Below are 22957 nucleotides of genomic sequence, written 5' to 3' on the forward strand. Positions count from 1 at the left end.
GTTTTTTGAGTCTTATAGGGGACTCATAGGGCGCTTGATGTAACAGAATTTTTGGCAGTGCTTCTACTCGTGAAGATGTACGCTACACTTGCCTCTAATTTCATTATTGAAGGATTAAAGAAAGAAAGCTCTAGTCACTAAAACGTCACGGAAGTGTTGTGCAGCATTGAGATGAATAGCCATATGAACTTTACGTTGGCATTTATCTCAGCGCATTACATATTTCACCCTTCACATGAGAATGAGATATGAATAATTAATTACGATGTATACCATATAGATGTATACAATTTTGCATTTTCTTGTTACACTGCATTATCGAATGTAGCATAAGGGTTTTGAATATGTAGATAAACGTGCAACGACGCCTGTTGCGAGAGAACAGTGTAGCGAGTAGCCGTTGTTGCGCCGCCAGTGTGCAACAAACAGCTGAAGTGCAGTATGCGCGTGACGTCACAGAGAAGCTCGCTTATTGATTACGGAGGAGACTATTCACAAGCAGAACGCAACTGACAGCGCACATGGCGGGGGAGTGAGGTGTGGAAGCGAGGCAGCACAAATTAAACTGACAGAGCTCAAGGTAAAACCGCGAGCGCATTGTTGCGAACAGTTTAGTTGCCTTCAATCCAAACGACATGTTACCCTGACATTAGAGATATCATTAAAATGCATTCCTTAACTCCGTACTACCGGTACTCTTTTCGGTCATCATTGATTATAGAGCCAAACGGAAGGTGGAGGAATGAAAGAAAACAGTCTTGTTTTCAAAAGCATTTGCGCTATTCTTCAATGTGCAACTCTGTGGAGTATAATTACGTTACAACCAGTAAAAATGAGAGGAAAAGAATGTTATTGCTCACCATGTACAGCAAATGTCTTTGCACAGTTGTGTTTAACTTAATAACATTGTAGATAGCTGATGAGAACTCCTCGAACAACTTAAGCAAAGAGCACAGTTTTCCATAGAATGTATATGAGCTTATATTTGAACGTATGTCAGGATACCGAAGTATGTCTCCTCATTTTCATATTTTTATTTTCATATTTATTTGCCTGTAGACAACTGTTGTGTTGTATAGGCATCGTCATATCAGGAGAATCTATTGTCTTTAGTGAAAGAAAATGGTGAAACAGCACTGACGACATGGACTGGGATTAATCATACTGTTTCATCATCTAGTATGAGCATCCATTACCTCCCATCCTACACCTTCCATAAGATCTGATATTCTGTTTCGCCAGAATCAATAATGCCTTCATAATAAAAATTTGTACACGACTGCTTCATCGCCTGTTTCTTATGGGTTGTAGACATAGTCGTAATGTTCAGAATTATTTGCCAGAATCACGGCAACCAGTTATATTAGGTAGAATTTAGGGTTACTTAATATCATTTGTATTCTATATCCAAGTGTATTATGCTGCCAAATTTTTCATGCAATTTAATTAACATTTTCACAATTATTTGTGATGTGTCAGTGTAGAGTCTACACTGTTAAGAGTGAAAATGTAGGCCGACAATAGTGGAAGAGAAAGGCAGTTGTAGTGCAGAATTGAACATTAATTGAGAAAGTAATAGCCATTAAATATAAATACTTAAAAAATGGCAATTATCATTATATATTGGTCTCAGAACCTATACAGTTTACCAGATTACTTATTCATATTATCTTCTGTCACTTGTAAACACTGTTTTGAAGTTGTAGTCATTCAAATGATTATGTGGTCTGTTCAATTGATTTAACAACATGTGACTACAGTTTCACCCTCAGCAGCATTTTACATACCTTACCTGTTGCATTCTCCTAGACTTCTGCTGATAACGTTTTTACATAAGTGATAATGAATGTTAATTCTTTGACATGTCCTATATTACACGTACGTTTACTGTACACAATGTAATCTTACAGGGTCAAATAAAATTCAATTCAATTCAACATATAATTCTTTTAGCATACTGGTGTCTCTAACCGCTCATCATATGCTTTCTATGTTCCACAAAGGGTGATACTGTTTCCTTCATTGCAGGCTGTCGAGAAGGTTTTAAAGATGCCTCTTCATTCAGCATTGGTGTACCTACTAACATAATACTCTTACAGAACAGTCTCTTTTCTTCCATTAGCTGTATGCTTATTTCTTCTGATGTCTCAATACATATTAAACCATTTCTCTGTGTGCTTCCCAGCCATTACATCTGTTCCTACAATCCAAAGATTAGGCTGTACACCAGGGTTGTTAAGTCAGAAGCAGCATAGTGAGTAAGAAAGGAGAAATGGAAGAAACAGAGGAGAAGGAAAGAAAATTTTTAAGGAAACACTCAGACCACAAAAAAGAAACAGTGTTACGTACGGCTACATATAAAAGAGGAAAAATGAAGATCCAAACAATGAGGTGGAGAAGATCACAGACAATGTACGCAAGAGAATGATGAAGTTTTATGGGCACGTGTTCCGTCACTTCTTCAAATACATGGATGTGAAATCTAAAATGCAATGTAGTAATGTGCTGTTTATGAAGTCTTTATTAAATCATCCTAGTAAAACCGTCCTCATTTTTTGCAAACTAAATTTATTAAACTTGTGGATAGGATCTTCTTTTAATAAACCTCCTCCATCTTGTGAAGTAAATAAACAGCAGTCACTGGTGACTGAAGCAAGAATTTCTATTGTATACCTAAATGTAGAGAGACAAGCTTTCAAGAAGAAATCATTTTTATCTTTGTAGGTACAGCAGTGTTCTGAGATAATTCGTGTTGGTAGGTTACAGGTCAAGCCCAGTGAGTGAATGCTTGTGAGCAATCTCTGTTGCAGTGGCTGTGTTACTTGGGAAAGACCACCACTGCCCATATGTGGTAAGGGACCCTCAAGCATGATCGAGGTTAAAATTCTCATGAAGTAACTGCTTTTAGTCTCCTTGCTGTTTAGCATGAATGTAAAATTTGGAGGAGTCTGACAATTACAGACTAGTAGGTAACTTAACAGGAATAGCACTTCCACTTACCTGACAGAATTTTGTATGACTAAAAGTAATTGTTAAGCAGAGTGATTTTTCAGCATAAACCTGGCTCTTCAGTGTTGTTGTTGTGTAGATAATACATTTTGGAAATGCCAGTGGATGGAAGATATGCTTGTGTTGCAGGGAGTATGAAAAATATTCTGAATTGTTGATTTACGATCCATCGAGTGTAGATGTAAGAGGTTGCCTTTCATCAAGAAATTCATAAAGGAATTCAAATAGTACACAGTCATTTATATGGTAAAATGGCAGGTCATTACAGAAATGTCACTATCATAATGTTGACATTAGGACTGCTAACTGAGTGGGAAAGATCTTGGAACTGTTGCACTGTGTGGTTTGAGGAATCCAGGCATTTCCTTCACCATTTACAGTGTAAATTAAGAACATTTCATCCCACCATTGTCTCTCAGGTCATTCTGGAGGCACATATACAACAGGCATAACCTAATGTCTGTATTTTCTTTGACCTTTAAAAGGCCTACAACATTATGTGGAGGTATAATATCCTGGGACAGCTCTGTGTGTGTCGCTTCCGTGAATGCCTCCATGTTTGTAGCTTTCTTTCTCTCCTTCTGTTATTTTTGATGTGGACTCAGTGATGGTATGTCAGACCTTTTAAACCAGAGAATGTTGTCTTTCAAGGCGGTATTGGGTCATTCCATGTCAAATCAACACACCTATTTTACCTCACCATTTTAGATTTTGCTAAAATTTAGTATACTTATAGTGGGTGCTGAGACTAAGAAAAATTCCAAATTTCAATTTTTTATCTCAAACCATTCCTGAAATATGAATATGTAAACTTTTCAGAAACTAGCCAAAAACATGTGAATGGATGTTTTTTAAATTGCCCTAGGGCTTGCCCTAATTGAGTTAGAGAGCTGGGAAATGTGTCATTTTGCAGCATTTTGGATGCTCTTTCCAGGGATACACAACAAAACATAGCTTCTAATTAATAACCTTTTTCAAAATACTAATTAATATTTTGATTTAATTTTTTTTACAAAAAGTACATAATTGAAAATTTTCAAAATATTTCCACAACTACTTCATACTGTTGTAAATCACATGGCAAAATATAAATGTGGGATGATGATGAGTCCATTGTTAAAAAAAATTATTCTGGACTCTTGTTTTTCACTAACAGCCGTAGTTTGGCCAAATTGGCTGTTAACAAACAGGAATGTCATTAATACTGAAAGGTAAGTAAAAAAAAAGTATTAGAAATATCAAAACATTACCTTATTAAAACAAAACTAATCAGCATATTTTATAATTGGTTGTTTAGTTTAATTTCATTCAACTTAACTAACAGTATATTAACTGATAAAACAAAAAAGTTTGATCATTTAACTACAAACTGAAATAAAGTATGAAAAATTACAAGTATTTACATAATACTTCTGGTCCATGATGTTTGGAATGAAACTATTTAAAAAATTAAATACAAAATGCTTGTTTTTGAGCTAAATTTAACACAATAGGTACTAACAGTAATTTTGAAACAACTTTCTATAAAATATATATTAACACTAACCTGAGAAAAAATTAAGTTTTGAGTTGAATGCAGTTTCCCAATAAATTGTCTTGGAACTTCACAGATTACATTTTAATAAAGCCAACTGGGTTTGGTTTACATCTCTTTCATTAAGAATGTATTTTCTCCCTGTCAGAGCAAATGGATTTACTTTTGTGAGAACATCCACAACTAACACCCACAGGACATCTGCATGTGCAGAATAGGAGAATGACTTAGCCAGTCCACATGGATGAAGAAAAATTATTTTCACTTCATCAAGCTCTTTGCTTTTTTTTTTCTCCATATGAATTCTTCAGAAGTTTTTTGAACAATTTCCAGATTACAGCGGTCAACTGACAGCCACTGTCAGAACTGAACTCATTCAATTAAGTTTTCATCAAAAGAGTCTTGTAAAATTTTAAGTATGACAGTTTCTCCTGGGCAATATTCACAGTTTCCCATGTTGCAATCAACTGATGATGGGTTGCAAAGCATTTTTGCAATGCACTGCTTACAATTGTTTAAGCTGGTGTTTGATACTGTATTTAGTTTGGCATTTTCTATCATTAATTTTGTATTTTGGTAAGCCAGCAAATACACAATCTTTCAGTCTCAACTCAGCAAATTTAGAGAAACCTATTTTTATGTTAGGAAACTTATCTTTAAAAAGGTTTGTAAGCTTCTTTAAGGTTACACAAAATAAGTCTTTTTGATATTTTTGTTTTACTTCACTTGTTTCTGTAACTGTCACACAATCTTTAATACCTCTCTAACTTCATCATTTTCATAAAATGAATGTACAGTTTTGACAGTTTCTGTTGGTAAACACTTCTGTGGTTTTGGGTTTGGACCTTCCATGAATCCTCTCTCTTTCAAAATTTTTTTGGACTGCTGAACAACGTAATTAGGAGCATTAAATTACCTCATTATTTTCCTGACACTCCACTTTTCAGGTAAACTTTATTAAAATGTAATCTGAGAAGTTCCAAGACAATTTATTGGGAAACTGCTCTCAAATCAAAACTTTATTAGTTTTTTTGCTGTACTTATAGAATTATTATAGTTTGTTTTGAGATTTTGAAGAATATATTCATCAGTATCTGACGGAGAAGTTTCAGCAGCAACAAAAATTTTACGCGTCACTGAGGAGGAGATTTTTTTTTTCATTTTTGATTTGGAGTAACGCCTAGATGCTACTTTTTTTCTTATCAATTGGGGACTCACCTATTTCTTGAAGTGATGTGTTAAGTTTTTGAACAACCAGTGAAGTGAGGGTCTTGGTCTGGGATGATTATCTCTGATCCAGAAGAATCTTCTTCAACACTTTTATCATTGATGGCCTCTAGTGTAATTTTCAATGGTATTTGTGGAAATAATTTAGGCATCCATGCTGTGACATTTCTCAGTTTTTTTTTCTGTCTAAATTAAAATGTTTGACTTCTTCAATGGATTACAACACTGCACTCTTACAGCACTGCACTTTTTACTTGGTTCCATATTTATACAAAAACCACTTATAAACTCTCCTACAATTTATTGATTTACTTGTAAATGAACTATTAAATATACTTGATACAAACTGGTCAGCATAGAGGTAACAATTGATTTGCACTAAAGCCACAGTGCACAATAATGCTGTAGGCACACTAAGCCTTAGAAAGCAACAATCTTATACCCTCTCAACAATGACTCCAGTCTCTGAATGATTGTAAAGACATTAAGCATTGTGCTTGTTTCAGCTTCTTCACAGCCTGCTGCATACATAGACAGGAACACAAGCATGCTCAGCCGTCATACAGTGGCTAAAGTCTGTGCTAATGAAATGTGCATTTTTGGACCAGAAGTGTTACATCAATAGTCTACTTACATGTTTTTCACACCTTATTTAAATCTAAGGTATAGGTCCCACACTCAACATTTCGTTTTGCCCGTTAATAGACTACTAGTTTAAACTGTAAGAAACTAAAAAAATAAGCAATCAGTTATAGAAAATGTTGTTTAGCTTTGTTTCACAAAGGTGATATTTTGATATTTCTAGTACTTTTTTACTTACCTTTCAGTATATTTTATTGAAATTCCTGTTTGTTGAAGGTCAGTTTGGTTAAACTATGGCTGTTAGTGAAAAGCATGAGTCCGGAATAATTTTTTTGAATAATGAACCCATCATCATCCCACATTTATATTTTGCCATGTGATTTACAATAGTATGAAGTAGTTATGGAAATATTTTGAAAATTTTCAATTATGTACTTTTGTAAAAAAATTAAATCAAAATATTAATCAGTATTTTGAAAAAGGTTATTAATTAGAAGCTATGTTTTGTTGCGTCTCCCTGGAAAGAGCATGAAAAATGCTGAAAAATGACACCTTTCCCAGCTCTCTAGCTCAATTAGGACGACTTCTAGAGCAATTTAAAAAAAGGCTGTTCACACATTTTTGGCCAGTTTTTGAAAAGTTTACATGCCCATATTTCAGGAATGGCTTGAGGTAAAAAATTGAAAGTTAGTATTTTTCTTAGTTTCAGCATATAAAGTATACCAACTTTCAGCAAAAGCTAAGGAGGTGAGGTCAAATTTTTATTTAAAGTGTGTTGATTTCACATGGAATGACCCTATTTTAAATGAATTCGGTTTTGTATATTACACATAAGAAGTAAAATGCCTACAAGGAACCCTATTCAGTGCTCCTTATCTGCATGTGATTTTTCAGTATTCTGCTTTTTGTCCAGCTTTGCAGCACCTAAACAACAGTTGCAACTACCACTAAGTTCCTGGAGGTAGGGCATTTCAACTAGTGACACTGTATTTTCGACTTTAGAATACTTAGAATTATGGTGATTACTTCAAATTTGGAAGATTAAAAAGTTTTTGTGTCTCAGTTTGAATTATTATTCCACCTACTAAAAGAATTGGAAGGTATTTTCCTTCAAGCATTCAACATTTTAAATTGCATCAGGCACTAGATATGAGGGAGCAATTTTTATTGAATATTCGTTGGACCCCAGGTTTGTATAGGTCTACTAGTGCTTCAAACTTGAAGACAGTTGGTGCAGTCTAGTATGAGAAAATTAGGCTGGCCAGATGTTCTTTTTGGGTCAGTCCAATTCACAAGCCTTGCATCAAGGTTGTTGAGCAGTTCCTTTGCTTCACATGGAACTCTTCTTGGTGCAGAAAGGCAATAAATGTGCACTACTCCACAACCGCTGATGCATGTAATCATTGTTCACCCTACCCCCCTCACTGGTATGATACTTCAACAGTCATTTGGGATCATCTTGGCATAGCATTGTGCACACTCACAATTGTTTGTACTTCTTGCAGAATGTTGTAGTGGAAAACTGGGGTGGAATTCATTATTTGTCTCATGACATAAATTAAGAGCTAAAATGATTTTACAGTTGGTTATAAATTGATATACGTGTCTACTGATTTACTATGTAAACCAAAAGAATCCCCCCACTGAAAATTTGGTGTAATGCCGTGTTATCTCTTTGAATCACTTAAATTTGAATAAGTTTGCAATAAAAGTTTGTTAGAATACTAAACTGTATGCAGTGAATATGTATGAAAAGCTGTTAGGATAGTTTTTGCAGTTTATAATGGTGCTGTGTTCCAGAAAACATAACTGAAGATGGTTGTCCCAATGCGCAACTGCTGCTCGGTGTTCACGCTTCGTCAGAGCACAATGCTAATAGCTATTGTTGAATTGGTGAGTTAACTATTATTATTATTATAATACATTATTTTCTTAGAAGTTGTCAGAATCAATAATGAAATAGTAACTCTAATGTGAACCACATCCTAGCCATGATAAATACTGTCCTGAGAATGACTAATTCTTAGATAGGTAGTAAAAGGCCATGGAATTTTGCAGAAATATTAGCGAAATATGTGGCTATTTGAATATTGAATTTCATATAGGCATTGGGACATTTGTGTGTGTTATTTTGTTCTATTATTATGACTTGTTCATATAGGACAAAAGCAAGTGTTCACTCTCAGATCAATCTGTGTTCTGATACAGTATGCATTGTAGCTGACTTGTCAGTTGTAATATACATACAGGACGAAGTTAATCTAAAGTTGTGGTGTACTAGGTGTTACATCTGTAGATAGATGAAATTAATCACCACTCAGCTAGACAAAATTAATCACCTGTATACGTACATAACAAAACAAGAGATATAATTACACATTCAGGTAGGTCCTACTTACAGATGAAGTAGCCTAATAAATAGTTATCACTCTTGAAATCTTCTACACTATAATAGCATTTACTGGTGAGGTCTTTTTCTAGATCTCCTTCAGTATTTTTGATGTATGTTGTTTCCACTTCCTAGTTTTATTTATAAATTTCATACCCACTTGTAAAATTTTTTCATGCAGGTTCATTCTCTGGCTAGATAATGTTACTTCTTCTTGCACCTATGTTCTTAGCCTACTTCCTGAAATTGTTCAAAAAATATATAGCTCAGTCTGTAAACATTCTGTTTACAATGATCATGTTGTTAATGGGTTCCATAGGGGTTCAGGTCTTTTTTACTTATAAATACTTTGTAGCAAGTCCCTGGCAGTGGAAACAATCTTCCTTCTGATATGAGTTTTCTTGAGGATGTGGACATGGTTATGGATAATGATGGTATTAATAAATTATGAGACAGAATTGATGGCCAATACTTACCTTGAGGAGGTGAAATGAGTTGTTTTGTTGAGGGACACATAAAGGTACAAGTGAAACTCTTCCTATAGATATGTTGGTGAAGGTTAAAAAGGAGGGATTGGTTTTACTGATGGCTAGAGATTAATTGAGCAAAAGACTATGTTGCCAATACTAAGTGTGATGATGAATAGACTGTCTAGGGATGGGTGCATGATATATCTCTCTTCCCTCATCCCTACGATTCTCTACTCTGGCTCACATTTGTGCTCAGAGGCGAACCCTGGAAATGTATCCTCTGGTGCTCTGCCTGTTCTACTTCTAGTGGTAAGGTGTCTCCTTTCTCTTCTTAATCAAATAAATTTCTGTCTCCATGCCTTACTAAGGTTGTATTCATGGTCACTGTTCATTAGCTGGTCTCTCAGTTGCATTTTGATGTAGTCATTAATGACACAGTACCAATATTTTAACATATGTGTCAAAACCGTACTGTGATCATAATCCGTTTTGTCCAATTCCAATAGACATGGCACTTCTACCACCAATTAGTTTGGTTGCAATAATAAGAGATACTGTTGGTGTTCATGGGGGCAGTCTTTGACAAAACCCCAGACACCAGGCTTAGATAGTACAAGAAAGTCCTTGACACTATCAGCAAATAGTGTCTGTAGCCAGTGGTGTTTCCTGAGATTCAGTTGACCTTTCCAAATAATACATCCATGTATTGGGCAAACACAAAAGCTACATTATTCTCAGGTTCCTCTTTCATTTCTGCCATTTTTACTGTTAGTGTGATGTAAAGAACTTGCAGAAGCTGCCATTCTGTATAGCTGTTCCTACAGAAAACTATATGCAGATATTCTAGTTCTTGGGTGAGACTCTCCATTTCCAAGAGGGTATGAGCCCAATGTACCAATATTTTGAGCATTGTGTTCCTTTTCACTTGATGGTGGTAGATGTTTGCTTGCAAGTACAAGTCATCTACATCCACATCTATACTCCAAACGACTGTGGAGTGCATGGCAAGGGATATGTCCCATTGTCTAGTTATTAGGATTTCTTCCCATTCCATTCATGTATGGAGTGTGGGAAGAATGATTGTTTGAATGCCTCTGTGCGAATTGTATTTATTCTAATCTTATCCTCATGATCAATATGTGAACAATAAATAGGTGGTTGTAGTATATTCCTAGAGTCATCATTTAAAGCCAATTCTTGAAACATTGTTAATAGCTTTTCTTAAGATACTTTACATCTATCTTCAAGAGTCTGCTGTTCAGTTTCTTCAGTATCTCTGTGAAACTTTCCTATGGATCAAACAAACTTATGACCATTTGTGCTGCTCCTCTCTGTATACATTCAGTATTGCCTGTTAGTTCTATTTGGTATAGGCCCTACATGCTTGAGCAGTATTCCAGAACTGGTCACACAAATGATTTATAAGCAGCCTCCTTTGTAGACTGATTACACTTCCCAGTATTCTGCCAATAAACCAAAGTCTATCACCTGCCTTACCCATGACTGAACCTATGTGATAATTCCATTTCATATCCCTACAAAGTGTTACACTCAGGTGTTTGCATGAGTTGGCTGATTCAAACAGTAACTCATTGATATTATAGTCACACAGTACCTCACTACAGATAACTGCATCATCTGCAAAATGCCTGAGGCTACTATTAATATTGTCTGAAAGGTCATTAATATAAAATATGAACAGCAAAGATCCCAACACACGTACTTGGGGCACATGCGAAGCTACTTCTACACCTGATGATGACTCTCCATCCAAGATGACATGCTGCATCCTCCCTAACAAAAAGTCCAGTCACAAATTTCACTTGATACTTCATATGATCAACCTGAAATCAAGAAATACTGCATCTACCTGTCTGCCTTGATCAAAAGCTTTCAGTATGTCATGTGAGAAAAGTGCAAGTTGAGTTTCACATGATTGATGTTTTCGGAATTCATGCTGTTTGACATGGAGGAGGTCATTCTGTTCGACATAGCTCACTTGGTTTAAGCTCAGAATATGTTCTAAGATTCTACAGCAAATAAATGTCAAAGATATTGGATGGTAGTTTTGTGGATCACTTCTACTACCATTTTTTGCAGATGGTGAAACAGCCACAACAGATTTTAGTTAGAAGAGGGACTAACAGCCACCAATTCAGTATAGAATCTTATGGGGATTTCAACGGTAGCTGGAGCTTTGTTCAGTTTTAACAATTTTAACTGTTTCTCAATACCACTGACACTAATACTTATTTCACTCATCATTTCAGCGGTATGAGGATTAAATTGGGGCACTTCTGTCTTACAGTAGAAGATTTCAGTATATCATTTCGGCATATATGGCAGGAAGGAGTCGAAGTAAAGGAAGAGAATATGCTAACAAAAGGAATGTCAGTAGATATAGAAATGATAAAATTGAACAAAGCTCCAGGGCCCGATGGAATCCCTATCAGATTCTATCCCAGATTTATGGCTGAGATAGCCTCTTTTCTAGCCATAATCTAGTTCGCAGATCCCTCTAACAAAAAGCCATGCCCATTTCCTGGAAGAGAGCACATATCATGCCAGTCTACAAGAAGGCTAGTAGATGTGATCCACAAAACTACCATCCAATATCCTTGACATCAATTTGTGTAGAATCTAGGAACACATTCTGATCTCAAACTTAGCGAGATATCTCAAACAAAATGACCTTCTCCATGTCAACCAGTGTGGATTCCGAAAACATCAACCATGTGAAACCCAACTCACACTTTTCTCACATGACATACTGAAAGCTTTGGATCAAGGCAGTCAGGTAGACGCAGTATTTCCTTATTTCTGAAAAACAATTGACTCAGTACCACATTTACACTTATTGTCAAAAGGACAGTCATATCGAGTAGACTTCGATTTATTGGTAGAATAGTGAGAAGCATAATCAGTCTACAAAGGAAATTTGTGCGACCAATTCTGGAATATGCATAAGAGTGTGGGACCCATACCAAATAGGACTAACAGGGGATATTGAATGTATACAGAGAAGGGCAGCACAAATGGTCATAGGTTTGTTTGATCCATAGGAAAGTGTCACAGAGATACTGAGTTAAATAAACTGGCAGACTCTTGAAGATCGACTTTTCAAGATAGATCTTGAGAAAGTCTACTAACCAAGTTTCAAGAACGAGCTTTGGATGATGACTCTAGGAATATACTACAACCCCCTATGTGTCGTTCACATAGGGATTGTGAGGATAAGATTAGAATAATTACAGTACACACAAATGGCATTCGAACAATCATCCTTGCTGCATTTCATATGTGACTTGAATGGTAATAACCCTGTTCACTGGTACAATGAGACATACCAACTGCCATGTACTTCATGGTGGTTTGCAGAGTAATGTAGTATGTAGATGTAGATGTAGAAGTAGATAACATGGTTAATAATAATAATAATAATAAAGATTTTATTGTCTTTAGGCCATTACAGCAATTGACAACATCAAATGAAGATACAATTTATAATACAGTGTGATAAGGTATTGACTACTGAAATATTTTTGCTTATATTACAATAAATGTACAGTGGGTCATCTGTTGGATTACTGCATTTTACAGTTGAAGAATTCATTGATATCATAGAATGGATGGGCAATAAACCATTCATGCAGTCTTTCTTTGAATGTATGTTCAGGAAGATCTTGTATAGCAAGTGGCAGCTTATTAAATAGTTTGTGCCCTGTGACTTCATAGCTATTTATTGATTTTGATAATCTGTGGTAAGGCGTGTATATGTGTTTGATGCTTCTTGTATTGTAACAATGTACATTTTCTCTATGTTTCACATCTTGTAGGTTCTTCTTCGTAAAGATTAAGACATTGTATATATAGAGGTTTATTACTGTCATAATTTTTTGTTTAGTAAATAAGGGTTTGCAGTGAGCCTTATGTGAAGAATTTGTAATTATCCTAATGGCTTTCTTCTGCAATAATAAAATGTCATGTATATGACTACAGTTACCCCACAAGATAATGCCATAGGATATTATACTTTGGAAAAAATGCAAAATAAGATGATCTGATGTATGTTTCAGGCACACAATTTCTGAGTTGTCTTAATAAATAAATTACTCTAGATAGCTTACTACTAATATAGTTTACATGGTGGTCCCAGGATAACTTTTCATCTAAATAAACTTCCAGGAATTTAACAGAAATAGGGTCATCAGATAGTGGCTTGTCTCTTAGAGTGAAGATTATCTGCTGAGTTTTATTTTCATTTAGCAGGAAACCATTTGCTCTGAACCAATATGCTGTGTGAGTGAGTGTATTTTCAGCACAGGTTTTAAGATCATTAAGATTGCTGAAGTTAACAAGAAGTCAGGGAAATAGAGCAAGGAGGCAAAGGTAGCAATTACTACAAAAATTAACAGAAATTCAGAATACAGTTTCCAAGGGAGAGCTGGATGATTTAAGATGTGATTAGGAGAAAAAAATATTAAGAATTAATAGGTCGCTAGAATGCTATAGTAAAAAAGCCTGAGAGACATATCAAAAAAGTAGAACAAGTATCTCAAAAAAAAAAAAAAGATTCAGAGCACAAGTAACAGCAAATAATGAGAAGAAGGATAAATTAAGAAAACACAGAACACACATAAACAACATAGAAAAATTACTGACAGTGGCCAAATCAAAAATAGAAGAATCTCACCTGGAAAATGAGAGCAAAATTGTGGCAATAGAAAAGACGGTGAATGTATGATTAAGTTCACTGGAAACAGTACAGAGGAAGACTAAAGAAGATATTGTAGTCACTGAACATGAATTTTTCCAAAAAAGAGGGGCCTAAATGCAGTAATATGAATGTTTCCAGACTGAATTTTCACTCTGCAGCAGAGTGTGCTCTGATATGTTTGCTGCACTGATATGAAACATTCTGACATTAAAATTGTGTGCTGGACTGAGGCTCAAACTCGAGACCTTTGTCGCTTGTGGGCAAATGCTCTATAGCACTGTAGTAGTAGTAGTAGTAGTAGTAGTAGTAATAGTCATAGTCATAGTAATGGTGATGCTGGTCATGATATGGAGGTTCCAGACGTGAACTAAGACATGAACCCTGCACCTTTGCCATTCGCGGGCAAGTTCTCTAGACCCATAAAAGACGAAGGTCTTGAGTTCGAGTCTCAGTCCAGCACACAGTTTCAATCTACCAGGAACTTTAATATGAAAGCTGTTGTGGCATGTAGTCACAAATGGAATTTATAAAAAGCAATCCATTTCACAGATTTAATGCCAAAGGTTGGTTACACCCAGTCATATTATTACAAAACTTCAATGCAAAGGTGAAAAAAGTCATTAAACATCCAACATTTAAACGACATGTCATAGTCAAAATATTAATTCAAAATGCACTTGTATGTGTGTGGTTCCCAATGAAGAAAATTCAGCAAAATATTTGCTTTGTTGACAGATTGGTAGAGGAGGAAACAGCAAACTAGATACAGCATCTACAAAAGGACAAGATAATGTATAAGGAATTTTGAGAATAACTTCGTAGCAAAGTGATGGTCACAAAGCCAACAGGAAGGCTTAATAAAAACTAATATTCACCAGCCATACAAGAGTGGGGAAGTGCTACTGGAACAAAAGCACTGTTTAGAAAGTCCATTCAAAGACGTCATACACTGGGTGTAAGACAGCAATTATTACTGTAACATATGTGGAACAGATCGTGAAATCAGCAGATCGACCATGCAGAAGATTAGTGGAAATTGAGGAAGAAGGATTAGTGAAAATGGAGATAGTATTGGATACCAAGCAAGAAACAATGATAACCAACGAGGAGAATTGGAGATAGGAAGAATGGAAGGGGTACAGATATAGATGACTTTTTACACCAAGAGAAGACAAAATGTGTAGTCAAAAATGTGAAAACAACAGGGAGAGGAATTGTAACAAGAGAAACATAGCTTAGTTCAAGTTAAGTCCTGTCTTGGAATTGTTGCAGAGGGATGGCAGATTAAATCAATAAAAATTATAAGGACAAACGGACTTAATGAAGACCAAGAGGAACTGCTAGAAGAAAAGGAAATTGTTGAACCAGAGATAGTTAACCCAATTATCACTCAACATATCTACAGTAGGGAAGTAGTAGGGCTCTTTGACTCAGTTAGCATAGTGTGTGTGTGGGAGAGGGAGGGGGGGGGGGGGGGGGGCACGCGTGCACATGTGCGTGCAGTTGCCAAGAGCTTATATGGGACATTAATAATTCAAAAGGCTGATATTCCAAGCCTTCCAGCTATCAGCTTTAGAGTAAGCCAGACAATTGTTTGTAGAAGTAGCTGTATAAAAAGTCAAGTATTGGTGGATGTTACAAAAGACAGAAGACAGTAGGAAGTAGTAGCATTAGTAATAGTGTACCCAAGTGTAAAATTTTTCATCACAACTGAGCGGATGGATAAGGTGGAACAAAATGAGACTATGCAACGGAGGGGGATATATGTAACTAGTTTCAAAAGGGAGAATGTAACAAATTATGTGCCAAAGTTTGCTAAGATATGCAGGAAGAACTGGTGACATCTGAAAATCTATAGCATGCAAGAGAAGAGCAAGAAGAATATATGTACAAAAAATGAAGTACAGAAGAAATTGGGAATTGCAAATAACAGATCCAGAGGAAAGTTGCAAATGTGTAAGGGTTAAGGTCAGTTGCAACACAACAAATGTCAAAGACGCTAATAAAATACCAAAGGGTTTTCTCTGAAGAAGTGTGTTGTAAACTTGGGTCACCATGCAAGATAAACATTAAACCACATCAACCTTTTCATATCAAATAGTACCTCATTTCAAGAACCCCTCCCAATAAAAAACTTGGTGGACGCTATCTTCAGGAATCATTATTGATATTGACAGAAATATGAGATTAACATCTAACAGTAATGGAGTAGATGCTGAAAAGGTTTGAAAATGTAGAATCATGATTAATCTTACGAAATCCAAGCCTGGAAGGAAATAAATGAAATTATCAGGTCACATTATAACAGTGAAAGAAAGAAATACATGTTTTTGTTGTTGTTGTTGTTGTTATTGTTGTGGTCTTCAGTCCTGAGGCTGGTTTGATGCAGCTCTCCATGCTACTCTATCCTGTGCAAGATGCTTCATCTCCCAGTATGTACTGCAGCCTACATCCTTCTGAATCTGCTTAGTATATTCATCTCTTGGTCTCCCTCTATGATTTTTACTCTCCACACTGCCTTCCAATACTAAATTGGTGATCCCTTGATGCCTCAGAACATGTCCTACCAACCAATCCCTTCTTCTAACCATTTTGTGTCACAAACTCCTATTCTCCCCAATTCTATTCAATACCTTCTCATTACTTACGTGATCTACCCATCTAATCTTCAGCATTCTTCTGTAGCACATTTCGAAAGCTTCTATTCTCTTCATTTCCAAACTATTTATCGTCCATGTTTCACTTCCATACATGGCTACACTCCATACAAATACTCTCAGAAACGACTTCCTGGCACTTAAATCTATACTTGATATTAACAAATATCTCTTCTTCAGAAACGCTTTCCTTGCCATTGCCAGTCTACATTTTATATCCTCTCTACTTCGACCATCATCAGTTATTTTGCTCCCCAAATACCAAAACTCCTTTACTACTTTAAGTGTCTCATTTCCTAATCTAATTCCCTCAGCATCACCTGACTTAATTCGACTACATTCCATTGTCCTCGTTTTGCTTGTGTTGGTGTTCATCTTATATCCTCCTTTCAAGACACTGTCCATTCCGTTCAACTGCTCTTCCAAGTCCTATGCTGCCGCTGACAGAATTACAATGTCATCGGCAAACCTCAAAGTTTTTATTTCTTCTCCATGGATTTTAATGCCTACTCCAAATTTTTCTTTTGTTTCCTTTATTGCTTGCTTAATATACAGATTGAATAACAATGGGGAGAGGCTACAACCCTGTCTCACTCCATTCCCAACCACTGCTTCCCTCTCATGTCCGTCGACTCTAATAACTGCCATCTGGTTTCTGTACAAGTTGTAAATAGCCTTTCGCTCCCTGTATTTTACCCCTGCCACCTTCAGAATTTGTTTATGATTCTTATGGCTCTTTTCTGGAGTTTGAAAATTGTGTTCATATTTTGTGCATTTGTTCCCCAAAAAAGAATGCCATAGCTAAGAAATGAGTGTACATATGAATAGTATGTAACTAAAAGACACTGCATGTTAGATTAGATTAGATTAGATTTACTTTCGTTCCGATTGATACATAGTAATGAGGTCCTCCAGGATGTGGAACATGTCAGAAAACAATAATACATGACAAATATTTACAACTAAAACAAATACGCTAATGTACCATTCCACAGGTCCCAAGTGGAATGATCATCATTTTTTAATGAACACTATATGAAAGAGTCATTTTACAAATACTAATGCATTGAATTTAAAATAAAAAAGTTTTTTATTTATTTATAAGGCAATAAACATGTAATACAACTACTATAATACTTATTTACAATGAACACCTTACTGCACTGAAATGGTGCAGAAGTTAGATTGTACTTACACACACACACACACACACACACACACACACACACACACACACAAATTTTCAATGAACACAATGCTGCACTGAAACTGTGCAGAAGTTATATTGTACTTATATACAAATCATTTGGTTTTACTGAGAAATTCATCAATGGAGTAGAAGGAGTTGGCCACCAATAAATCCTTTAGGCTTCTCTTAAACTGAATTCCATTGGTTGTTAAGCTTTTTATGGCTGCTGGCAAGTTATTGAAAATGTGTGTTCTTGAATAATGCACACCTTTTTGTACAAGACTAAGTGACTTTAAATCCCTGTGAAGATTATTCTTATTTCTAGTATTGATTCCATGAATTGAGCTGTTGATTTGAAAAAGTGATATATTTTTAATGACATTTCATTAAGGAATAAATACATTGGGAAGTTGCCTAAACAGGCTTCTGCAGGATGTTCTTGAGTGATGATAGGGTTCTAAGGGCATAACATACTGATGACATTCTGTTTGCAAGCAACTTTGTGTGTTCACACCACTTCAACTGAGAATCGGTATTCATTCCTCGAAATTTTTCATTTGTTACACAGTTTATAGAGGTGCCATCTACATTTAATTTAACATTGTCATTTTCCCTCTTCAAACTGAAATTAGTTTTCTTTATGTTCAGTGTCACTTTACTGTTTATTGACCAATTGTAAACTTCCTTGAGAGCTTCATTTGCTTTCTCTGCAAGGAGTTTTCTTGTTTTCTCAGTGGCTATAATATTGCTGTCATCAGCAAAGAGAATTTTTTCACCATGAGTGACACTACTAGGAAAGTCATTGATGTATACCAGGAATACTATTGGTCCTAATATGCTACCTTGTGGAACCACTATATTAATGTATTTTAGTTCTGATTAGTGTTTTACTAAATGTTTAGATCTATTTCAAGTACGTGTTATCTCTACTCTTTGTACCCTATCTGCTAGGTGTGATCGAAACCAGTCATTAGCTACCTCTATTACTCCTAAAGGTTCTAATTTATTTAACAGAATCTTGTGGTCAGCTGTATCAAATGCCTTATAAAGATCCAAAAATATATGTGTGACACACTCATCTTTGTCAAGAGCATCAAGTGCAACCTTTGTGAATTCTACTATGGCTGACTCCGTATTTTTGCCACTTCAGAAACTAAACTGTGATTCGCTTAAAAGATTGTATTTATTCAGGTAATTCATTAATCTGTCTTTCATAATTGCTTCTATTATTTTTGAGAATGCTGACAGCAGGGAAACGGGCCAGTAATTTTCCATGTCTTCTGCATTACCTTTCTTAAGCAAAGGCACAACTCTTGCCTGTTTTAACTGCTCTGGAAATGTCCCTGATATGAAAGATTCATTTATTATTTGTTAAGGGGCCTTGTATGACTTCTATACACTGTTTCAGCACACACATTGGTACTTCGTCTAAGACTACTGACTTTTTATTTTGTAGTTTTTCAACAGTTTTATTGACTTCATTCTCTATGGTTGGAAGTAACATCCTTGTATTTAGTGCAACATTATTTACAGGTGTTATATTTGTTATGGGGAATTTTTGCTGTAACTTCTCTGCAATACTTGAAAAATGCTCATTTACATAGTTTACTTAGTGTTGTGGATCATTTATTACCTTATCCCCCTCACTTAACAGTATGTTATTCTGCATTTCTTTGCCTCTCCCCATTTCCTTTTTTATAACATCCCGGACTGCTTTGCTTTTATTCTCTGCATTATATATTATTTTGTCATTAAATGACTTTTGCAGCAATCAGCACCTTACTGTATATCCTTTTGTATCTATGATAGAAATTTAAGAATTCTGGATCATTGTGACTCTTTTCCATGGGTCTGAGGTATTTAAGTGTTTGGAGGACTTCTAATACCTGCTGTTATCCATCTGTTTTTGTGAGATGTTGATACAGACATGCATACTTTTGGAAATTCCTTTTCAAAGTTCAATTTAAGTACTGTAGAGAAGTTAGAGAATTTCATATTCACATTGGTTCCTTATACACTTCATCCCACCTTTGTTTTGGTAGTTCCTTTGAAAAATCTTTTATTTTGATTTGTGATGGATGTCATTTGTAGGCTTGTAGTTTAGGGAATGATTCGATGGCTGATTTTACTGTTGTTATTTGGCAGAGATGGTCTGATAGTCCAAGATCTTTTACAGCTACATCACATTTTTCTTGTCCATATTTGTAACCAATTGGTCAATTACCGATTCAGTCATTGTAGTAACTCTTGCTGCACTATTGACCAATAGGGACATGCCAAACCTTTGAAGGATATTTATGAGGGTGCTGCTGGAGTCATTTATGATATTAGTGTTGTTGTTAATTTCCCCACACAGAATAATGTTGACCTTTGTACTTGAGACTTTATCTAGAACTTGTGTTAATTTATTGTAAAAAGTGTCCACACTACCACTGGGAGATCTATACACACATAAATGATTAATTTCTTGGTGATACCAACTCCTGTTAATTCAATAGCTGGTATTTCAATGTGTTTGCCTTCACTTGCTGTACTGAGGTCATGTCTTGATTTGAACTGTGTTCCTTTTCTGATATAAATGCATGATCCTCCACCCCTTGAGGTAGTTCTGCAGTAAGAGTTTGCCTTTTCATACAATGATAACACTACATGTTGGATTCCTGTCTCTCTACATCAGTGCTCAGCAACACAAAATACTGTGCAGGTCAAAGATTGGAGCTCAACTTCTAATAGTTGTATTTTATTTCTATTGATTGCATAATTTGAGGATTGTTAGGTTTGTGAAATGCCCGTGTCACTCTTTCCAATTGTTTATTTTTCTTTGTGACAAATGGTATGTGTGATATTTGGAGTGTTAAAATCTGTCTTGTGAGAGATTGTTTCAGCATTTTTTAAAGTGCTGGAGATATTCTTTTGGCAGGGGAACCTGTTATCTGGATTTATTTTAAAAAAGACTTACTTTTCCTATCCATGACAACAGGTATTTGACCATGTGTGACCCCGAGATCCACACCCTATACTTTCATGAATCAGCCTTACCAATCTTCCCTTCCCAGTCCTGTTTAGGTGTAGGCCATTCCTAGTGAAATACCATCTGTTGATAGCCCCAAAGGGCACCAGAGAAACATTGACAAAGCTGGCCGCCCTCAGAGCCATCCCTAACCCCACATTGATTCACCTCACAGCTCCATCAAGGTGTGGCCGATCATGACGCCAGAACAGCTCAACAAAGTGTACGTTGGGGCCATGAGTCAGGAAAGCTATCTTGTCCAGGTCAGCACTGAAGTCATATGCCCCATCCCTGTCCAAACTGTCCCCCTCCCCCCCCCCCCCCCCCTCCAACCCACTATCACTTCATGGTCCTCTTTTGTAAAGTCCATACATAAAGACCTAAGTCTTCTATCACATGACTTAGCCCTGCATTTGGCTTGAAGGTAACTGGTGGCCTGGTACGCTGCCCCTAAACTTTCCTGTAACTGAGGGCCTACACCTCAACCATGGCTACTACCTAGCACAGCAGCACTTTCTTCTTCCTAACACTTTATACAGTCCTAGGCTTCTTGGCCTTGGTTGAAGTGTGCTGCACGTTTTCTGCTCCTCATTCTACCTGAGGCTCTTCTCCACTTAGCTCTGGCAATGGTAGATACCTGTTTTTGGTGTTGATGATAAAACTGTCAGATCGTGTTCTCTCTCTTCCTATCCTCCTACCAGCTGCCAGTTCCCAACCACCCTCCTCCCCCTATCTCCCTTGATCCCTGTCAGTTCCTTCCTTGCTTCCTCCAACTGTCCTGTAAGGGCAAAGATTTTCCTTTCCTGTTCCCCAATCAAAATGTTCCTACTGCACACTCTGCAGTTCTAGGAGAGAGCCTCTTCTGTTCTCCCAACATTCTCCCCACTGCATCTCTCCAGTGGAAATATTTCCTACAAGATTGGCAACAAATCCCTCTACTCACTACCCTACAACAGCTACCAGATTTCTCACTCACGGTCAGTTTCAAAAGAATAATTAAGTTTAAAGAATGTTGTAAAATTTGTAAGGATGCAAGATTGGCTGTATGTAAACAAAAAAACGACACAAAGGTCTTATGTGCGGTGGTTGTTGTCTTTGTACTAATTTAGAGATACAATGACAGAAGAATGAATTAGTAATTACTTTGCTTTTAGAGAATTTATGTATCAAGCGTGTTTGGTCAGGTTTTTAAAACGTTTATAAGTTGGAAAAATTTAGGCCTAGATCGCATCTGTCTAACTAGTAAACAACCCGAAATGTGTTAGTTAAATATTAGAAACGTTTAGTTACACTTTTATTGCACAATAGACACTTATGACACTAGTAGCTGTCTTTTTTAACAAATTTTGCTTCATCAAGAAAATTTGAATTGAATGTTTTGTGTTTGTCACACAAAATTTTGGGTTATGTCGTGATTTTTGGGACTGCAGATAACACGAATTTTTTCAAGAACAAGCTCTGCTGGGACACTAATACTCAGCTGTGCAACAAGAATGGACATTACAGCAATATATGAAACAGAAAATTTAAATTTGACACTATTTCCTCTTAAATAAGTTCTTTAGTTGTTGTTGTTGTGGTCTTCAGTCCTGAGACTGGTTTGATGCAGCTCTCCATGCTACTCTATCCTGTGCAAGCTTTTTCATCTCCCAGTACCTACTGCAACCTACATCCTTCTGAATCTGCTTAGTGTATTCATCTCTTGGTCTCCCTCTACGATTTTTACCCTCCACGCTGCACTCCAATACTAAATTGGTGATCCCTTGATGCCTCAGAACATGTCCTACCAACCGATCCCTTCTTCTGGTCAAATTGTGCCACAAACTTCTCTTCTCCCCAATCCTATTCAATACTTCCTCATTAGTTATGTGATCTACCCATCTAATCTTCAGCATTCTTCTGTAGCACCACATTTCAAAAGCTTCTATTCTCTTCTTGTCCAAACTATTTATTGTCCATGTTTCACTTCCATACATGGCTACACTCCATACAAATACTTTCAGAAACGACTTCCTGACACTTAAATCAGTACTGGATGTTAACAAATTTCTCTTCTTCAGAAACGCTTTCCTTGCCATTGCCAGCCTACATTTTATATCCTCTCTACTTCGACCATCATCAGTTATTTTGCTCCCCAAATAGCAAAACTCCTTTACTACTTTAAGTGCCTCAT

General features: G+C 36.2%; 1 protein-coding gene across 1 annotated transcript in view; it reads left to right on the top strand.

Moving 5' to 3' along the window:
- The first annotated feature begins 457 nt into the window (after positions 1-457).
- LOC124777536 overlaps positions 458-22957 on the top strand; it is a 204287-nt gene continuing 181787 nt past the window's right edge. Inside the window, exons 1-2 of the mRNA XM_047252987.1 lie at positions 458-580; positions 8153-8245. Of these exons, the coding sequence (XP_047108943.1) occupies positions 8168-8245 (78 nt within the window). The 5' untranslated portion in view covers positions 458-580; positions 8153-8167. The remainder of the gene's footprint in view (positions 581-8152; positions 8246-22957) is intronic.

This window comes from Schistocerca piceifrons, chromosome 2, assembly GCF_021461385.2.
Source record: "Schistocerca piceifrons isolate TAMUIC-IGC-003096 chromosome 2, iqSchPice1.1, whole genome shotgun sequence".
Taxonomy (NCBI): Eukaryota; Metazoa; Arthropoda; class Insecta; order Orthoptera; family Acrididae; genus Schistocerca; species Schistocerca piceifrons.